Below are 19,945 nucleotides of genomic sequence, written 5' to 3' on the forward strand. Positions count from 1 at the left end.
AGCAGTATGACCTTACAAACAATTCCACCACAAATAACAAGTTGTTCATTAAAAATGAAATACATAAATCTTTAAGGGCAAGATTTTATGTTCAGTGAATCCTTAAAAATTAAATTCCTCGAGGCCCTGAGTTTGATCCCCTGTACCAAAAAAAAAAAAAAAGAAGAAAAATTAAATTCCTTTAAAATAATGTGAGTTATGTATGTTGATAACCTTGACAGGTTACTTTTCATGCTGGCAGAATAAACACAAAATGCTGCCTACAAATGCTGGTCCTTTTAAGTCTGAAGAATCCCAGAAGATGAGAAGATGCTCATTATAGAGGATATCTTTTATGAGTTGAAATTTGACCAGTCTTTTTTTTTTATTTGTTCTAATTAGTTACACATGACAGTAGAATGCATTTTTGACACATCATACATAAATGTAGTACAACTTCTTATTTTTCTGGTTGTACCTGATAATAGAGTTACAATGGTTGTGTAATCACATATGCACATAGGGTAATTATGTCCGACTGAAATTTGACCAGTCTTTACGATGGAAAGACTTTTTCTGTCGTAAATATCAAAATGTCAAGTACATACCAACCTAATTTTCATACATTTCACTTCCTTGAGGATTCTGACTAAACTAGAACTGAAATTTTTAAAAATTGTTTTAAAAATTTTAAACCAAAAATATTTTAAATAATAAAAAAATAAAGCTTAGTTAACTTTATGAATGAAAACTTCCAAGAATAGGTCAATGTCTGTAGTGATTAAGTAAATTCACTGGCAGCACAAGGTGAAACATCTTGAAAGTCCTCACATTGTGGGTATGGATCGGAACCCATTAACAGCAAAACCAAAGACAGAAGAAAAACAAATATAGAAAGTATATCTGTTTTTACATTATTGTTAGAACTAACTAAAAGGAAAATAAAATGTTCTACTATATATATATATATATATATATATATATATATATATATATATATATACACACACACACACACACCCACTAAATCAAGTCCATCAAGTCCAATCATTATAAGATTACTTTAGAGTTTCTATCCAACACACTATTTAAAAAAAATAATAATGGATTAAAAAAAATCAGATATCCATCATAGGCTCCTAATTACAATTAAAGCAGTTATCAAAAACCCAATAAAGAGGGATTTAAGAATAAGCTTGTTTTAAATACAATTATTCTCTTTTAATTTTGTTATGTAACAGCTTTAAGCTATTAAAGTTTACTAAATGCTAGGCTTCTGACCTTCCTACTTAGAATGGCAACAGAACTGGAGGCCCAAAAGGGGTTGTCACATTTCCTTTTAAAGAAAAGGAGGATAAACTACTAGATTTGGGGGAGATTTCTATGCAGTTCTGCCTCAAGGAGAGAAAAGACCTGCTAAGTTTCTCAAGGGCCCTTCCATTTGGCAGTTATATGAACTTGGACCATTTTCTTTTTTTTACCACATTTTGCTTCAGAAAGTCAAAGACCATGCTTCTGAATATCTTCTTTGGTAATCTTATCTCCGGTTCAATCTCATAGAAAACAGTCAGAACTATGAATGACAACCCATGGAATGGATTCCAATATAAAACCACTCTAATATGTAACCATCATGACAAACTGGGAAAGGAATCAACTACAAGTTTTTAAAAGTACAAAAGGATATTGTGGTTAGAGAACAAAAATTCAGAACGTGGAAAAAAAAGAAAAAAAAAAAAAAAGCTGTGGGCAAGTATGGCTGGAATAGTGCTAGTGATCTCACTAGATAAACTGAGCACAGTTTTCACCAGTCCTGGGAATTGAACCCAGGGCGTTGCACACACTAAGCAAGCACTCTACCATTGAGCCAAATCCCCGGCTCTTTTAAAAAATTTTATTTTGAGACATGGTCTTGCTAAGTTGCCAAAGCTGGCCTCGAACTTGTGATCCTCTTGCCTGATGTCTTGAGTAGCTAGGATTATAGGAATGTGCCATGAGTGTAGTTTTTTAAAAAATAATATGTACTTTAATATTTGTATTAGTGCTTAACAGTTATATATAATAGTGGGGTTCATTCTGACATATTCATACATGCATATAATAGCGCATGGTTCTGTTCTTTATGAAGAGTATTGTACATATGAAATAAAGATGATGCTGAATAGCTGTACCCATAGGATACACTTGATATGCACACAACTTTAGTAATATTCTACTATATTGGCCATTGATTAGAATTTTATGAAAGTAGTGTGCCCAATTTAAAACTAGAACCTTAAGGAACACATATAAAATTTCACTGACTCAAAGAACAGAAGATGTGAATCACCAAATATTTTTAAAAGGATTTGGTGCTGCTGGTATAGAAAGAAAACGAGATGTGATAACACCTGCTCTTAAAACTGAACCCAATCTTCATCCTATCTCTTCCTCTCTAGATGCAAGTGACTTGATACCTCTGCTATCCTTTCCTGTAAAACAAAGTCTTTTTTAATTTGAATCCATCCCATTTATTGATTCTTGACTTTAATTCTTGCGCTATAGGGGTCTTATTAAGGAAGCTGGGGCCTAAACCCACATGATAGAGATTTGGGACTATTTTTTCTTCTAATAGGCACAGTGTCTCTGGTTTAATTCCTAGGTCCTTGAACCACTTTGAGTTTTGTGCATGGTGAGAGATTAATTTAATTTAATTTTGCTGTATACAAATTTCCAATTTTCCCAGCACCATTTGTTGAAGAGGCTATCTTTTCTCCAATGTATGTTTTTGGCACCTTTGTCTAATATAAGATAGCTGTAATTATGTGAGTTAGATTCTGTGTCCTCTATTCTGTACCATTGGTCTACCAGTCTATTTTGGTGCTAATACCATGCTGTTTTTGTTCCTATTGCTCTGTAGTACAGTTTAAGGTCTGTTATAGTGATGCCACCTGCTTCACTCTTCTTGCTAACGCTTCTTCTCAGCAAAAGAAACAATAAGTGAAGTGAACAGAGAGCCTATAGATCGGGAGCAAATTTTTACCACTCGCACATCAGATACAGCACTAATCTCTATGGTATATAAAGAACTCAAAAAGCTAAGCACAAATAACCCAATCAACAAATGGGCCAAGGACCTGAATAGACACCTCTCAGAAGAGGATATACGATCAATCAACAAACATAAAAACGCAAATCAAAACTACTCTAAGATATCATCTCACTCCAGTCAGAATGGCAGCTATTAAGAATACAAAAAATAAATGTTGACGAGGATGCGGGGAAAAAGGTACACTCATACACTGCTGGTGGGACTATGGAACTAACCTAGATGTCCTTCAGTCGATGAACAGATAAAGAAAATGTGTATATATATATACACACAATGGAATATTACTTAGCATTAAAAGAGAATAAAATCATGGCATTTGCAGGCAATGGATGGAGCTGAAGAATATAATGCTAAGTGAAGTTAGCCAATCCCCCAAAACCAAATGCTGAATGTTTTCTCTGATATAAGGAGGCTGATTCATAGTGGGGTTGGGAGGGGAAGCATGGGAGAATTAGACGAACTCTAGATAGGGCAAAGATGTGGGAGGGGAAGAGAAGGGGCATGGGGTTAGAAATGATGATGGAATGAGATGGATATCATTACCCTAAGTACATGCATAAGGACACAAATGGTGTGAATATACTTCGTACACAACCAGAGATAAACTGTGCTCTATATGTGTCATATGAATTGTAATGCATTCTGCTGTCATATATAACAAATTAGAATAAAAAAAATTAAAAAACAAAAAACAAAAAGAAAAAGAACCCAAAGTCTGCTGGCTTCTAAGATGACAAGCTAAAAATTGTGATGATAAAATCTTTAGTCTTTACTAAGTGCTATGTCCATAAGAATGTGATCCAACTTTAGTCTTTTATTCACAGAAAAGGAGATCTGTTTGTTCAGCTGACCTATTAACTGAATTTAAGAAACTTTGTATTACTTTGTAATTACCTAATTCAAGTTAAGAACGTGTGTGTGTGTGTGTGTTTATTTATTACCATTTGCAGAACATTCACAGAATCTGTTCTCTGCCTAATTATTCAGGTTTTGGCATATATGAATTTTTAAAAACTGACTCAGAAGAAACTCATTCCTAAAAGTCTCCCTCCAGCTCCTCTACAGGCCCGATATTCTCTGTCCTGGAAGCCTTTCTTTGTATTGCCTGTTTCTTCTGTCTAGAATGTTGTCCCTCACTTATGTGCCCAGGTTTCCAAGCTTTTCCTCAAGTCACACCCATTGATTTGATGCTACCCTAACATCCTATTTACAATGTATAATGGATTGCACATATTCTCCTGCCCCCATGTTAACTCATTTTTCATAGCATATGCCACCCCCACTATACCATATACCACCTCCACCATACCATAAGAACCCAGGGATGCTTAACCACTGAGCCACATTCCCTGCCTTTTTTTATTTTGAGACAGTATTTCCCTACATTGTTCGCAGCCTTGCTAAGTTGCTGAGGCTGACTGAACTTGTGATCCTCCTGCTTCAGCCTCCCAGAGATGACAGGCTTACAGTCATGCATCACCACGCCCAGCTTCCAATTTTATTATTAATATTACAATAACTATACTAATTATGCTTATAATTTGACATTTGCCTTCTCTGACTAGAACGTAAGCTCCTTAAAGACATGAATCTCTTCTTTGAAAGAAACTTCTTATGAAACAGAGAAAGGATTTCAATTAAAAGAAACACTCTGCTAACCAGGAACGGTAGTGTGCACCTGCAGGACCAGCTACTTGGGAGGTTGAGGCAGGAAGATCACTTAAACCTGTGAGTTTAAGACTAGCCTGGGCAAAATAGTAAGACCCTATCTCAAAAAAAAAAAAAAAAAAAAAAAAGAAAGAAAGAAAGAAAGAAAAAAGAAGAAAGAAAGAAAGACCCTGTTACTGTTTTTAATACAGCAAGGACCATGACCATAAAATGCAATTTTAGATTTTCAATGGCACAAATGGGAAAAATTGCATACACAGTAAATCAACACTTAGACTATCATTATGGTAATGTTTATATGAGTGAAGGAAATCTGACTCAGCAGACAAAAGGACTTCAGACTTTTAATTTCAAAACCATCACTTGCACTAATATTTTATATAAAAACTGCTTTATTTCTATAATTCAAGTTTCAGATATCTAAGATGTAAACTTATTTTTAAGGGTGGATTGGGGTGGGGACTATCGGGAATTGAGCCTGGGGCCTTGCACATGCTAGGCAAAGTGCCCTACTATTGAGCACTATTTCCAGCCCTTTTTATTTTGAGACAGGGTTTTGATAAATTGCCCAATTTGGTCTCAAACTTGTGATCCTCCTGCCAAATTGCTGGGATTACAGGTGCATGCCACTGTACCTGGCTTAAGAGTGGTTTCAAGGGGAAAATTCCTAGCAAATGACTCAATAGGACTAAAAAATTTAGTTTTTATTTTACAAATCTATCTGAAGTACTTTACAGTCAGAGAAAAAGAAAAGTTCAGGGAACAGCAAAGGGATTTCAAAATACAAACTGGATTAAGTCATGGTTTAAACTCATTCCATGGTTTCTCACTGTGCTTAATAATGTGGAACTACTCATCATGTTTACAAGACCTGGCATGATTCAGCACAAGAGGGCTCATTTCAGTTTAACTATTCCTGGTTTTCCATTCCCTTCACTCAAGTGCCTCATCTGTACTTCAGCTCTTTAGCTGCATCTCTTCATATCTGCAGTCATTGGACTCTCCTACAAGAACAAAAGCTCTTTTAAACCAGGCAAGGTGATATACATCTGTAATCTCAGCAATGTGGGAGGCTGAGCCAGTTAGTATCATCAAGTTCGAGGATAGCCTCAGCAACTTAGTGAGACCCTGTCTCAAAATAAAAAGGACTGGGTATGTATGTAGCTCAATGGTGGAATGACCCTGGGTTCAATCCCAAGTACCAAAAAGAAAAAAAAAAAAAAAAACTATTTTAGTACAAGTACAGTATCTGTCTTACTGATAATCCTATCCCCAGCCCCATCCCAGTTTCAAATAAATAGTCAGTGTTTACAGTGTAGAAAATGTTAATATTTGCTGATCCAATGAATGTACATCTACCATGTGTTAAAACATTAAGAGATCAACTGAGGGCTGGGGATGTAGCCCAGTGGTAGAGTGTCTGCCTGACATAGAAGAGGTCCTAGGTTAGAGCCCCAGCAAAGAAAAAAAAAAAAAAATAGTTAGTTGAGATCAATCGATATGCCTAATTTTTTGAGCTGTTATAAACCAGGATGAATGGGTAAAATGATATGATTTCCTTTCACGCGAAATAAATACCTTCTCAGGCTGACATCTATCACCCATCCACCACTCACCTTCTTAAGACTAATGTTCATCCCTGCACATAAAAAGGCTAACCTGTTGTGGAGAAATTTTTAATTTTTCTTTTTCTTGGGGGGGGGGGGGTAATACTGGTGTGATTGAACCTAGGCCCTCGAGCATACTAGGCAAGTGCTCTACCATTTGGCTATACCATCAGTCCTAGAGGAATCGCTATCTTTCAGTTTCTGCTTCCCAACTACATGAAAAGAAATTATGGTCATAGAACACTTTTGCTGAAAGTCTACTGATGTGTTTTATGAAATGAAGCTACCTGCACTTAATTCTGTCCACTTCCAGTGTGTAGTTTTCTTATGGTCTGACCATTTTATATTCTGTAGTTTGTAGCGTTTAAAATGAAAGGAATCACATTAGATACAAGTTTTTGAATTTTCATGTTCAAATACCTACTAAATGTCAGGTATTGTGTTAAGAATATTACTATTACTGCCTTTAGCTCACCTCCCCTAAACACTACCCAGAATTTACAAAAAGCCAGGCAGTGTTTTCTGTACTGCACATTCATCCTCCTGCAAGACACTCTATTATCATCACATATCCCGAACACTGTAGATAATGCAACTGAGGGGCAGATGTCTGAAGCAGCTTGCTAAAGGTTCAGCTATTATACAGTAGACATGGGACCTGGACTCCAGAGTCCATGTTGTTAAGACCCAAGGAAATGCTGCCTAGCCACAGATGAGTAAAACATGGGCCATACCTTTAAAAGTAACTGTAAACAAGTATTTAGGACATGTTTGAACCAAGTTTAATAGGACCAAAGATACTAAACTAACATTTGTGCTGTAGGCAGATCAAGGAAGGCTTTAGGGAAATGAATAACCTTAAGGCAAAATTTGGAGAAATTGTTGGTATTTATCTTCCTTTGCCTCCTGGGAGCACCGGACACTTAAGTCTATTCTCATGTTTTCCTGGCTTTTCTTCTACTCTGTAGTAAAAGATTTTTCTCTGCCCATATGCTAAAAGTTGAAAGTCCTCACAGCTCTCCCTATTATTTACTTCACCCATTCACTCCCTTCCTTAAACCATTACTCTTATGGTGTAAAAGAGACTCTCGGCTCAGATCTCTATTGTGTTTCAAGTCCACAAGTTATCTACTTTAAAGTTTCAGTTAGCTCTTTAATACTTAGGGTTCCTTGAGGTCAAAATACAGTTCAACAACCTGCTCCTTATCATGTGCTACAAATCTCTGAATGGTAGAAATAATCCTTGGGTGAGAAGATTATGGGCAATTATTTCCTACTTTCTGTTTCAAGAACCAACATAAGTATTTCCTGATTTTTGAAAAAAAATTGTCCTGTACTTCAGGAATGTACCATTAAGCATATTCTGTAGATCCAGTTCCAATAATCTTTTCAGAACAAGATAATGAATAAAAGGGAACCTAGGAAAATCTAAATCTGTAACCTTAACCTAGCATGATACTCGACAGGTTATTTTTTTCTCTAACAAAAATTAATTGAAAATTCAATATTTTCTTTGCTATGTCAATGATCTGAGAGTTGAAAACACTGGTTAGATCTGAAACAAAAATCTCAAAGCTCCAAGGACAAAGGTGTTGTCTGTCACAAAGTGCACCAACTTCTAACTTAGAAGAAATAGTTCTAAAAGCACTGCTTTGTTGAGTGGGAAACATCAGTCAAAATGGTCAGTTACAATAATTGAGGAAAAAAATTCATGAGAGAAAGGCAAGTTAGGGGAACCTAAAACATGCTTTCACAAACAGCTCAGACTTCTTTCATAAAGAGGTCAGTGGATCATCATTGTTTATTGCAGTTCTAGTTACAATAGCTAAGCTATGGAACCAACCTAGGTAACCTTCAGCAGAAGAATGGATAAAGAAACTGTGGTACATATATACAATGGAATATTACTTAGCCATAAAGAAGAATGAAATTATGGCACTTGTCAGTAAATGAATGGAACTGAAGTCTATCATGCTAAGTTAAATAAGCCAATCCCCCCAATCCAAAGGCTGAATGGTCTCTCTGATATGTGGATGCTTACACACAATAAAGGGGGAGAGAGGAATATAAGTTCATTGGATTGGACAAAGGGAAATTAAGGGAAGGGAGAGGAGATGGGAATATGAGGACAGCAGAATGAACTGGACATAACTTTTCTATGTGCATATATGAATACAAAACCAGTGTAACTCCATATCACATACAACTGCAAGAATGGAAAGATATACTCCATGTATGTATAATATGTCAAAATACAACCTACTGTCATGAATATCTAAAAAGAACAAAACAAAAGGTCAGTGGAAGACAAGGGAGGACTTCCAGGGAGTACACAGAGTGCAATGGATACTTCATCCTGGAAAAAGTATTTTGCCAGGGGCAGTGGTGCATGCCTGTAATCCCAGCAGCTTGGGAGGCTGAGGCAGGAGGATCACGAGTTCAAAGCCAGCCTCAGCAATGGTGTGGAGCTAAGCAACTCAGTGAGACCCTGTCTCTAAATAAATAAAAAACAAAATTGGGCTCGGGATATGGTTCAGTGGTCAAGTGCCCCTGAGTTCAATCCCTGGTACCCCCCAAAAGAAAGCATCTTTCCTCCCTGGTTGCAAAAGAACAAAGGCCATTTAAGTACTGTAGGAAATATGTAAAGTCCAGTTACTTGACAGCAAAATGAAAGGGCTGGGATGTGCTTCAGTAGCAGAGGGCTTGCTTAGCATATAAGAGGCCCAGGGTTCAATCCTCAGCCCTGTAAATAAATGAATAAATAAAAGGCAGAGCAAAATGAAAACCAACCCATTTCCCACATGGAGATAACCATTGCCAACATTTTGGCTTATTAGGAGAGAAGCACATTTAAAAGGAATTCTTGGAAGAAGTCCGAGCATCCTAGGTTCAGGTTCTTATTGATCAAAAGAATACTTCACTACAGAGTGCCCCTGATTTACACCATAAATCTTCTGACATACTAAATTCCCTTTCTTAGTGTCTTCTTTTGTTTCCCAATTCTTCCTCCTCCATTTACTTTAGTGTTTTAGTAAAAGTAACTTAAAAATTCTCAAGCAGCTTGTGGATTCAACATAAGTTCAGTAGTGCTAGTGCTTGGTGCTGGATGTGCTGCTAGGTACGTAGAGCACTTGCCTAGGATGTACAAGGCCCAGGCAGCGTGCACATGCATACACACGCACACACCCACATGCACGCACGCACGCACGCACGCACAGGAGTACCTGTTTCCACAAAACAAAGCAAGCATCAGCACACTTCTGGTAGTTGGGGAATGTGAGGCACTGGAATGAGTGGGAATCTGGGACAAAGACAGTGGAGGACTACTGGTCTCTGGCCCCACCCCATGGACAGAACTGCCATGGAATCTGTAGCACTGCAATGAATCACAAATTCTGGCAACAGAACTCAAAGGGCTCCTTAGGGCAGAGTTAAAAAGGCAAGGCCAACTCTTAAGGCACTTGAAGATAAATAAGCAAAAGTTGAAAGATCAGCTTCTGAAAAGAACAGAGGAAACATTTCTTCTGTTTGATTTATAGGTATTATTGTGCTGCTGTCTTTCATGACACTTAGAATAAAAACTTAGTGATTTTTTTGTTTGTTTGTTTGGTACCAGACATTGAACCCAGGGGTGCTTAACCACTGAGCCACATCACCAGCCCTTTTTGTATTTTATTTAGAGACAGGGTCTCGCCAAGTTGCTGAGGCTAGTTTTGAACTCACCATCCTCCTGCCTCAGCCTCCTAAACTGCTGAGATTATAGGCACTTGCCACTACACCAGCCCAGCCTGGCTGGTAAGAATTTCTCTCTTACTGTTTTCAAGTATCCCCATCAAAATGACAACAGATTTTTTTTTTTAATATAAAACCAGGAATGAGGGAAAAGAAGATAAGACTTCAGCAGACGAACAGAAAGTTTTAAATGTCAACCTGAAAACCTGGATCGGCAGAGTCTCTATTTATGGCAGAATTCTCTTTACCCCCTGCTAAACCATAAATCTATCCCACGTACTTTTCCTAACTTCAAACCCAGAGGCTTAGAGAAAAATGAACCAAAATCTGAAAAGGCTCCAGAGTCAAATAGGAACAAAGAACTAAAAATATATAGATTATGCCAAAAGGCACATACTAAATTGTGGTTCAAGCCCTGTTCCTTGTCCTTGCAACCAAAACATTGTCAGCTGAACAAATACCAGCAAACACATACATCTGTACAAACACATGCACAAAATCCATACATGTCAATCACCCTACAGTAATGCTCACCATCCAACAAGATACAACATGGTATTTCACTCTTAACAAAAAAACAAAGCAAACAATAAGAACAAACAGCTAGGATCATTAAACCTCTGAAGAAATCATTCATGGAAGAGTTAATTCATTCCTTAATCATTAAAAACATCTACTAAGTGCCAGGTACTGTTCTAGATCTGAAATTATAGCAGTGAATGAAACAAAACAAATAAAATCCCTGTCCTTGTGGATTTTATATTGTAGGGATGGGAGACAAATAAGATGTCTAGTGTGCTAAATGGTGACAAATACTCTTGAGAAAAACAAAGCAGGAAACAGAAATGGGGGCCTGCATTTTTAAGAAGTCACTTGAAGGAGCTTAGAGAGATCTGGATATCTGAGGGAAGTTCTGGGCAAAGAAGTATAGGTGGAAAGCCTCCCAATCACCTGGAGGAAATGGAGTCAATGTAGAGAGCAGAGGAAATCTAAAAACCCACAATGTGAGCCTATTGTATTTGTGTAACAAGAACGCATGCTATTTTTTTTCTTTTTTAAATTTTTTTAAATTTATAAATCACAGCGGAATAAATTACAATTCTTATTACACATATAGAGCACAATTTTTTATATCTCTGGTTGTATACAAAGTATATTCACACCAATTAGTGTTTTCATACATGTACTTTGGATAATAATGATCATCACATTCCATCATCATTTCTAACTCCATGCCCCCTCCCTTCCCCTCCAACCCCTTTGCCCTATCTAGAGTTTGTCTATTCCTCCCATGCTCCCACTCCCTATCCCACTATGAATCAGCCTCCTTATATCAAAGAAAACATTTGGTATTTGGTTTTTATGAATGAATATTATTTTTTAAAAACGCAAAAAGAAAAGGAAAGAAAGAAAAGATGTGAGAAAAGTTAGAGAAATGGTCCAAGGAAATGTTCCAGAACTGAAGAACACAATGAATGAATGAATGGGCCCACCAATAATACAGCACAAGAAATGAGGAAAGACCTGTACCATGGCATACCACCCTGAAACTCAGAACATCAGAGACAGAGAAAGAAAACAGAACAAGGTCACATAAAACAAGTTTAAATCACCAGGCCTCTAAAGCAATTACAAACATCACTAAATAGTATTGCAATGCCTTCAATGCTGTGAGGTAAAATTATTTCAAACCTCTAACTTGCTGAACCATCAAACAGTGTGTGGGGCAAAACAAAGTCATTCAAATACCTGTCAGGAAATGACAGGAATACATGCTTCAAGAAAACAAGGAGGAAGCTCAGAGAGAGGAAGACCTGGTTCCCTCACAGGAAGGAGGTGAGAGAAGGGTAGGGCAGTTCTAGGACACTTGGGCAGAAGTGCCTAAGAGGAACAGTAAATCTGGGAGGAGGAAAAGGCAGGGCTCCAATAAGCAAACAAGGTGGTACAAGTGCAGACAATGTTAGTGATAAGAATGTGACAAATATGTTAGCACACTTGGAAAAAAATTAACAGTAGGTACATGAAAAACACATGTGCAGGCCAACCTAAACTGGAGGAACACAGCTGTATCAGGTCATCTGGCTCTACAGTGAACAATATGTGGCAACAATATAAATACACAAACGTTGCCTGTAATAACCAAAGATGACAAATATAACTCTGTTAAGGGGAAGAGGGTGGGAAAGGTAGGGAAGTGGTAAGGTGGGTGAACTATAGGTCCACTGTAGGAACTCAACGGGCCCAATGTGAGGGGGAAAATAACCAATAGTTTATCAAATGATTTAGAAACATGAAGATCATGCCAGAGGAAAGAGCAAAAACCCTGACTGGCTGCCTCTAAAGAACAGAAATATAAGATAGGGAGAGAGGGAGGAGAGTCCCCCCCCCCCCCGCCCCTTATAAGTCTTTCAGTACTATAGGACTTTTAAAATCTTATAGATGAATTACTTTGAGAGGGAGGGAAATTGATTCCTGGGTTCCAATTTGGCATTTATTGAATCAAAATCTCGACAGCAGTGTTCTGGTGACCTGTAAATTTACAAGCATCCTCAGTGAGTCTTTCTTTTGGACTAAGAATTGGGTTCAGGGGCACTTTACCACTAAGCTACATCACAGCCCTATTTATTTATTTATTTATTTATTTATTTATTTGGGGGTGGTGGTGCCAGGGATTGAACTTGGGCACGCAACAACTGAGCTATATCCCTAGCCCTATTTTGTATTATTATTATTTTTACTAGAGACAGGTCTCACTGAGTTGCTTAGCATCTCACTAAATTGCTGAGGCTGACTTTGAATTCATGATCCTCCTGCCTCCATTTCCAGAGCTGCTGGGATTACAGGTGTGCACCACTGAGCCTGGCCTTTTTTGAGACAGTCTCGCTAAGTTGCTGAGACTGGTCTCAAACTTGCAATTCTCCTGCCTCAGCTTCCTGAGTTGGTGGGATTACACCACCACGTCTGACCCTTGTGATTTTTATCATCAATCAAGTTGGAGATGCACATTGGGATCATTAAACTCTGCATGGATTTGGTTTTCTAAAATCAGTTCACAGTTCAACTCACCTAACAACAGCTAGTGGGATTTATTATCATCAGATTAACAATATCAGTAAGAGAAACAGTATGTGGCCATAATTAACAATGAAAATGCAAAGATCCACATCTTTAACTTACTCTTGTTTAAATTTCAAATGATGAAGAAAATAGGTTTATCCTACCTTAAGTAAACATCTGTCACAAATATTTCTCTAGGTCTTGATATCTTCGGGCTTTTATCCAACCACATGGTTTCATAGTTCCTCAATTTTCCACTGTTCTTGTTCTGGAAACAATGTTCACCCTTCAAGTGTGTATTCATTTTCCCATATTACTATCTTGATCATCCTTAAAATACACTGTTTGCTACCAGGGACTGAACTCAGGAGCACTCAACCACTGAGCCACATCCCCAGCCCTATTTTTTGTATTTTATTTAGAGACAGGGTCTCACTTACAGTGCCTTGCTTTTCGCTGAGGCTAGCTTTGAACCTGTGATCCTCCTGATTCAGCCTCCGAACCACTGGAATTACAGGTGTACACCAACACACCTGGCTAAATACAAAAATCTTTATACAGTTCTGAAAATGTGCTAATATAATGCCCTGTATTCATGACATGCTACTAATAATGTTAAGTATCTACTATATGCTAGGCACCACATATATTTATTTGTTGCTTATCATAACAATCTTATCAGGTAAGTATTATTAATTTCATTTTACATACAAAGAAACTAAGGCTATAAAGCATAAGTGCTTGTAAATGACAAGGCCCCCAATGCAAAGCCCAGTCTTTTATCAAAGTTCATGACCTTTCTAAATACTGAGCTCTTTACTTCCAATAAGCACTAGAATTTCAGAATCATCTAGTTGTTCAACCCACCACCTTTTCTGGGTGAGAAATTTAAGGTCCAAAACTTTGAAGTGAATCACCTAAGCGCCAGAGATAAACTAAGTTCCCTATCTCTTGACTCAGCACATTTATGATCTATCTAGCAAATACTTATGCACCTGGTGCACTGTGTGCTGAGAATAGCCAATATTCATTGAAAATGTGCTAAAATCTACAAGAGTGCTTTAATATGCATTAACTCACTTTAATCCTCTAGTAGTCCTAAAGCAGATCACTCACATTTTACAATTTAAAAATACTAAAGTGGGCTTGTGGGGAGGGGCATACAGCTCAGCTTAGAACACATGATTAGTTTGTGGAAAGCCCTGGATTCCATCTCCCATACCCTCCCCTCAAATTAAAATGCTAATATGAGAGAGGATAAGTAACCTTCATAAGGTCACAAAGTTAGCAAGTGGCTGAAGTGAAAGCTCTTAGCCACTAGGGCTCTATCACTTGCAAGGTTTAGAAACAATGTCTCTTCTATATGTCCACTGGGTATTATTATTTTTTTAAATAATTAATCATTTATTTTTATAAAAACATTTAAAACATTTTATAAAAACATTTAGTTATTAAGATGGTACTGGGTATTTTTATACTAACCAAAAGTATATGCATCATATATGGATCTTTTTTTGAATGTCAACTCAAACTCTTCAACAATTAAGTGCAGGGGGCAGGGGGCGGGGAGGAATAGCCATCCATTGACTGGTTACTTGATTATATTAAGGAATACATTTATTATTAAGGAATGATAATGGTATCATGGTTATTTTGAAAACAAATCCTTATCTGGAATTTGAGTCAAAACTATCTGGGAGGTGAAGAAGGGTATGGAATGCAGATGAAGATGGACACTGTTTTGGTTAATTGTAGAAGGTGGCTGATGAGTATATGGAGGTTTTTAAAGAGTATCTTCCCTAATTCTGTAAACGTTTGAAAATTTCCACAAATAATAATTTAAAAAAGGACACAAAAAGACTAGAGAAAAACTATGATATTTACACATATGGAAAAGAGAAGCTAAGAATGATTTCTTCCCACTCTTTTTTTTTGTATTTTTTAAATATTTATTTTTTTAGTTATAGTTGGACACAATACCTCCATTCCATTCACTTACCTTTATGTGGTATTGAGGATCGAACCCAGGGCCCTGCACATGCTAGGCAAGCACTCTACTGCTAAGCCACAATCCCAGCCCCTTGTTTTTTTTAACTATTACTTTTATTTATTTTTTTTTAGTTGTAGGTGGGCACAATACCTTTATCTTATTTATTTCGTTTTTACGTGGTGCTGAGGATCGAACCCAGTGCCTCAAGCATGCTAGGCGAGCGCTCTACCACTGAGGCACAACCCCAGACCTAACTATTACTTTTATAAAAGAAAGCATGAAATAAACCATTCAAAGAAATTCACATATTCCCTTGCATGGTGGTCTTTGACTCTGGATATTATTTATCTTTAAAAAGGCAGACCAAGACTGCCCATACTCTTAACAGTGTCACCATATTATGGCAAAAGCATTTCCCATCTCTTCATCAGTTAGCTATCATTCACATACTTTTAGAAAAGCCACTGTGTAAGGATAAGTATGGTATTTAAATGTAAACTAGCCAAAAGTAGAAAGGAACATAAATACAAAAATAAGATTAGAGACCAATTTAACAAAAATAACTAATAATACAGTTCCTATTCATAGCCAGGCAGAGTTTGGGGCAAAGACCTTGAATGTGCAAAGCTGACCTTCCTAATAGTCAGGTCTCAGGGTAGGGATGTATCTCTTTAGCCTTGGTGTTGCCAAGTGGGGACTGTGGACTGCCACAGCTCCCAGGCCAGTTGCTTTCTGTGGGTAACTTTCAGCTTTCCCCAATGATACAACAATTATTTCCATATGTGCTGTGAAATGAGAAAAGTCTGGGAACCAGTGGTTTAAGTTAGATTTGCCCGGATCATTATTCAAAAGCTAAATAAAAGTATGAGAGATACTATATGTTATAGATTTAATATTTTAATATTTTTTCCAGTGCAGGGAAATAATAAGCATATAGAATGCCCTAAACCCAGGGCATTCTACATGCTTACCACGTGCTCTACCATTGAGCCTCACACTCCCAAATATTTTTCTATATGCCCCTCCCCTGCCCCATTAGAAATCTTGATTATTCCAACACCATTAAATGAAATAAACTCCAAATATAAATATTAGTTTAGTGGCACTGGCAGATCTGTGCCAATGCTAAATGCATTCAAGGTAAGTCTGAGAGAAATTCCACTTGTTAAAGTCAAAAGTACTGAAGTGTCACTGGAAAATCTTCACAGCAGAGAAGCTTACAGTTGTAAAGCTCTTAAACTTTTAAGTGACAAAACTGAAACCCATATTATTTGTTCAAGTTCATAAAAGCTGAATTGGGACTAGTCTCCAGATCTTCTGGCTCCCAAGAACTGTATTTTCCAGAACACCTTCAGAGAGTTCCTGCTAATTGCTTCTTTTAATCTCTTTAAAACATTGTCCAAGTACTTCCTGCTCTTAGGGGAAATGTGATCTCTGGTTAATCTGCAACTAGCAAATCACTACTTGAGGGGTTGCCATTTAACTTGATGCCATTAATCAACCTTATGTGTACAGTATTTAAATTCAAGTTCCTTTACTGATAGTCCTTGTTCCTGCACAGAGTGAAAAATAACCTTAAAAAATCAAGTTTTTTTAAATATTTATTTTATTTATTTATATGTGGTTCTGAGACTCGAACCCAGTGCCTCACACGGCTAGGCAAGCTCTCTGCCACTGAGCCACAACCCCAGCCCAAATTCTTCTTTATTTAATTATTTTGAGGGCACATATGGTGATATGTCAAAATCTACGTAAATAAGTTATATTTGAACAGAATTAGACTTCATAAAAATGAAGACCCATTAATAGAATCTTACACTGAGAAAACAGTTCAGACAAGGGTAGTCCCCAACCAAAAAGACAATGTGCAACTGTGAAGAAGTAGAAAAATGAATGCCTAAAATATCATCAATTGAATGAGGAAGAGGAAGGAGGCAACAGAGATTTTAAAAAAGAATGCTGGGCACAGTGGCACATTTGTATTTCCAGCTATTTAGGGGGCTGAGGCAGAAAGACTACAAGTTTGAGGCCAGCCTCAGCAACTCTGCAAGACCCTGTCTTAAAAAGAATAGGCTGAAGATATGGCTTCATAGTAGAGTGCTTCTGGGCTCAATCCTCAGCACCACAGACTTACAAAAAAAGGAAAGAGACACATGATATTTGCATACATTCTTTATACTGAGACAACAGCTCACCAAGTGCCTAGCCTCATAAGAGAAACAAGGAAGTTGTAACTTCTGGACCCAAGTTGGCTAAAGCTAGTAAAGTGATAACAAAAACTTTGAATTCTTTAAATTCTTCTTACAAAGTTTCAACAAGAAAAACACAAAAGAAGAAGAAGAAAGAAAACAAAGGTTCCTTCTCCAGAAAAAAGTGACTAATGTTTTTATTCTCCAAGGCACTATGGTGTGTGCCTTGGGTTAACCTGAAACTGAATACAAGTTCTAAGTCAAGAAGCAATGACATCTGAGTTGGTTCTTTCTTTTGTTTTCTGTCACAGAATGCCTTTTTTTTTTTTTTTTTTTTTTTTGGTACTGGGGATTGAACTCAGGGACACTCAACCACTGAGCCACAATCCCAGCCCTATTTTGCGTTTTATTTAAAGACAGGGTCTCATTGAGTTGCTTAGCACCTCACTGTGCTGAGGCTGACTCTGAACCTGAGGATCCTCCTATCTCAGCCTCCCTAGCCGCTAGGATTACTGGCCAGAATGCCAATTCTTTAGAAGTATTTCTTGAATGCCAAAAGGCAGAAAGATTCTCCCAGTACTTTCACTCACACCACAAAAATCCTGTATAGAAAACAGGTTTGTAATTAATGTAATGATATGCATTAAAACTCTGAAGTCCAAATTTCAGGGTCCTTGGAAAAGGGACTTCATGTAACTAAGTAACAAGGCATGTGCAACAGTTTAATAAAATTAGAACCTGGGTCAGGTGCATATAGATAAAGGGTAGTAATTTTTTAGGGTGGAATTTCTCAAGATTTATAAATTTATGTTCTGTGAATTTACTGGGGAAAACAAAAACAAACAATAATAGAAGGGGAAACACTGGTTGTTTCTCAATCTCCCTTGGAGTTCTTTGTATTTATATCCAGATCATTTATCTTATCACAGAAACACACAAGATTTTTTCCATATTCCTTACAAATATATTTACCCCTATCTTTACTCTTCAGGTCCAAAACTGACAGAAATAAGACAATTCAAAAAGTTTAGAAACACCTAATATGTCCATGATGTACTTCAACCTCCTAACAAATATTTGTGAACTTACTAAATGCTAGGTATGGGGGACAGTCCTCAAAGGACTCACAAATCAACAGTAGTTGCCAATGATATATCTTTTTTTTCAAGCATTTAAATCTTTTTTTCCATATCTTTATTTTTATTTATTTTTATGTGATGCTGAGGACCGAACCCAGTGCCTCACATGTGCGAGGCAAGTGCTCTGCCACTGAGCCACAGCCCCAGCCCGCCAATGATGTATCTTGACTTGCATAACTAAATGGATTCAAACAAAACACAGTACCTTGCAGGGCAAAGGGTCCACTAGAATAGGGCACAGCCTCATTACTGATCACATAGATTGCAGCATCCCAGATAGCTTCCCTGCTACAATCGGTCCTGCATTTAAGTGTCACATTCATTTCCAGAGTTCCACTTCCAAGGAGTCTCTCACGAAGCTTCAAAGACTCAGCTACCCATCATTTATAGTTTAAACTCTTCAACTTAAGGTCTTCATTAGGCTAGTTCCATCTGTTCAACTTTGTTTTATGCTCAATTACTCCCTTCTGTCAATCTCTTTTGGAGAGGAATGCCCTAAACCTAATTCACTTCCTATTCTCTTAACTCCCCAAGCAGACCTCCTGCTATCCTTCTACCGTCATTTCAGTTTCATTGGTTTTTCTCAAGACATTCTTTCAGAACTCAGCACAGCATTACCTTTATTCTTAACGAAAGGCACGTACATCCCAAGGTATTTTTAAGACTACCATCCCAAACAGATGTTCATCTTCCCAGCCGTCCCTTAAGTGAAATCAGAGGAAGTCGCTTGCAGTTCAGGCATGGGAGTCCCAACACTGCATCTTGTAAGAAGAAGAAAGTGTTTGCGGCAGCAAACTACGGAGGGGAAAAATAAAGCAAAAGGGAGAAAGGAAGGTCGGTGCCCTGTACTTCGTCTTTTCTCTGTGAAGAGTGGAGAAGGTAAGGAGGAGGAGACCGCAAGAAATGAATTCCTGAGGAAGGACAGAAGAAACCCATGTGCTCCCTTCGCAGGAAATACGGGCTAGGGGCTTTGGATGAAAGAAGGGACCATCATCCTTGGGAGAGGAAGAGAGGGCAGGTTACAATACGAACAAAGACATAGAGAGTCGGAAGGCGAGAGGTGGAGACGCTAGAGATCCGGGCATCTCCAGAGGTCGAGCGGTAAGGAAACAGGAGGGGACACGCCGCGTCCCCGCCAAGGATGTGGTTGCCAAGAGGGACGAAGTAGGTGCCTGAGAAGACAGTGGGGCAAGCGTCTGTGGGGTTTCTCTTCTAAGAGGGTGCGGGGGCGGGGAAGTGTTTTTGATTGGAGTTGTGTCCCAAACGGAGAACCGCTTTCCTGGGCTGTGTTTTCCAAGAACCGAGATCCTGGGGACGCGGAAAACGTTGAGGCACGGACACTGCCCAGCCCCAGCCCGGCTTCCCCAGACACTCACCGCGTCTCCTCCAAACGCCACGGCTTCAGCTGCAGCTACCGGCCGGCGCAGCCGCACTGAGCGCGCACCGCCCACGTGACCCGCAGGTCCCGCCCTCTACACGTGACCCGAGGAGCC

At 38.2% G+C, this 19,945-nt stretch overlaps 1 protein-coding gene across 4 annotated transcripts in view; it reads right to left on the minus strand.

The window, feature by feature from the left end:
• Fam118b (family with sequence similarity 118 member B) overlaps positions 1–19,939 on the minus strand; it is a 50,793-nt gene extending 30,854 nt beyond the window's left edge. Inside the window, exon 1 of one of the 4 annotated variants that reach the window (XM_046432783.2) lies at positions 19,829–19,939. Coding sequence is in view for 2 of the 4 variants with exons in the window: in XM_046432781.2 (XP_046288737.2) it covers positions 13,299–13,438 (140 nt within the window). In the remaining 2 variants the exon portion in view is untranslated. Of the gene's footprint in view, positions 1–13,298; positions 13,776–19,828 lie in introns of those variants that run through there. The other 3 variants (XM_046432782.2, XM_046432781.2, XM_046432780.2) reach the window with 3 other exon arrangements.
• Between the last annotated feature and the right edge of the window lie 6 nt (positions 19,940–19,945).

Source organism: Marmota monax, unplaced genomic scaffold, assembly GCF_021218885.2.
Source record: "Marmota monax isolate L192 unplaced genomic scaffold, Marmota_monax_Labrador192_F-V1.1 WCK01_AAM20220418_F8-fsc00062, whole genome shotgun sequence".
Lineage (NCBI taxonomy): Eukaryota > Metazoa > Chordata > Mammalia > Rodentia > Sciuridae > Marmota > Marmota monax.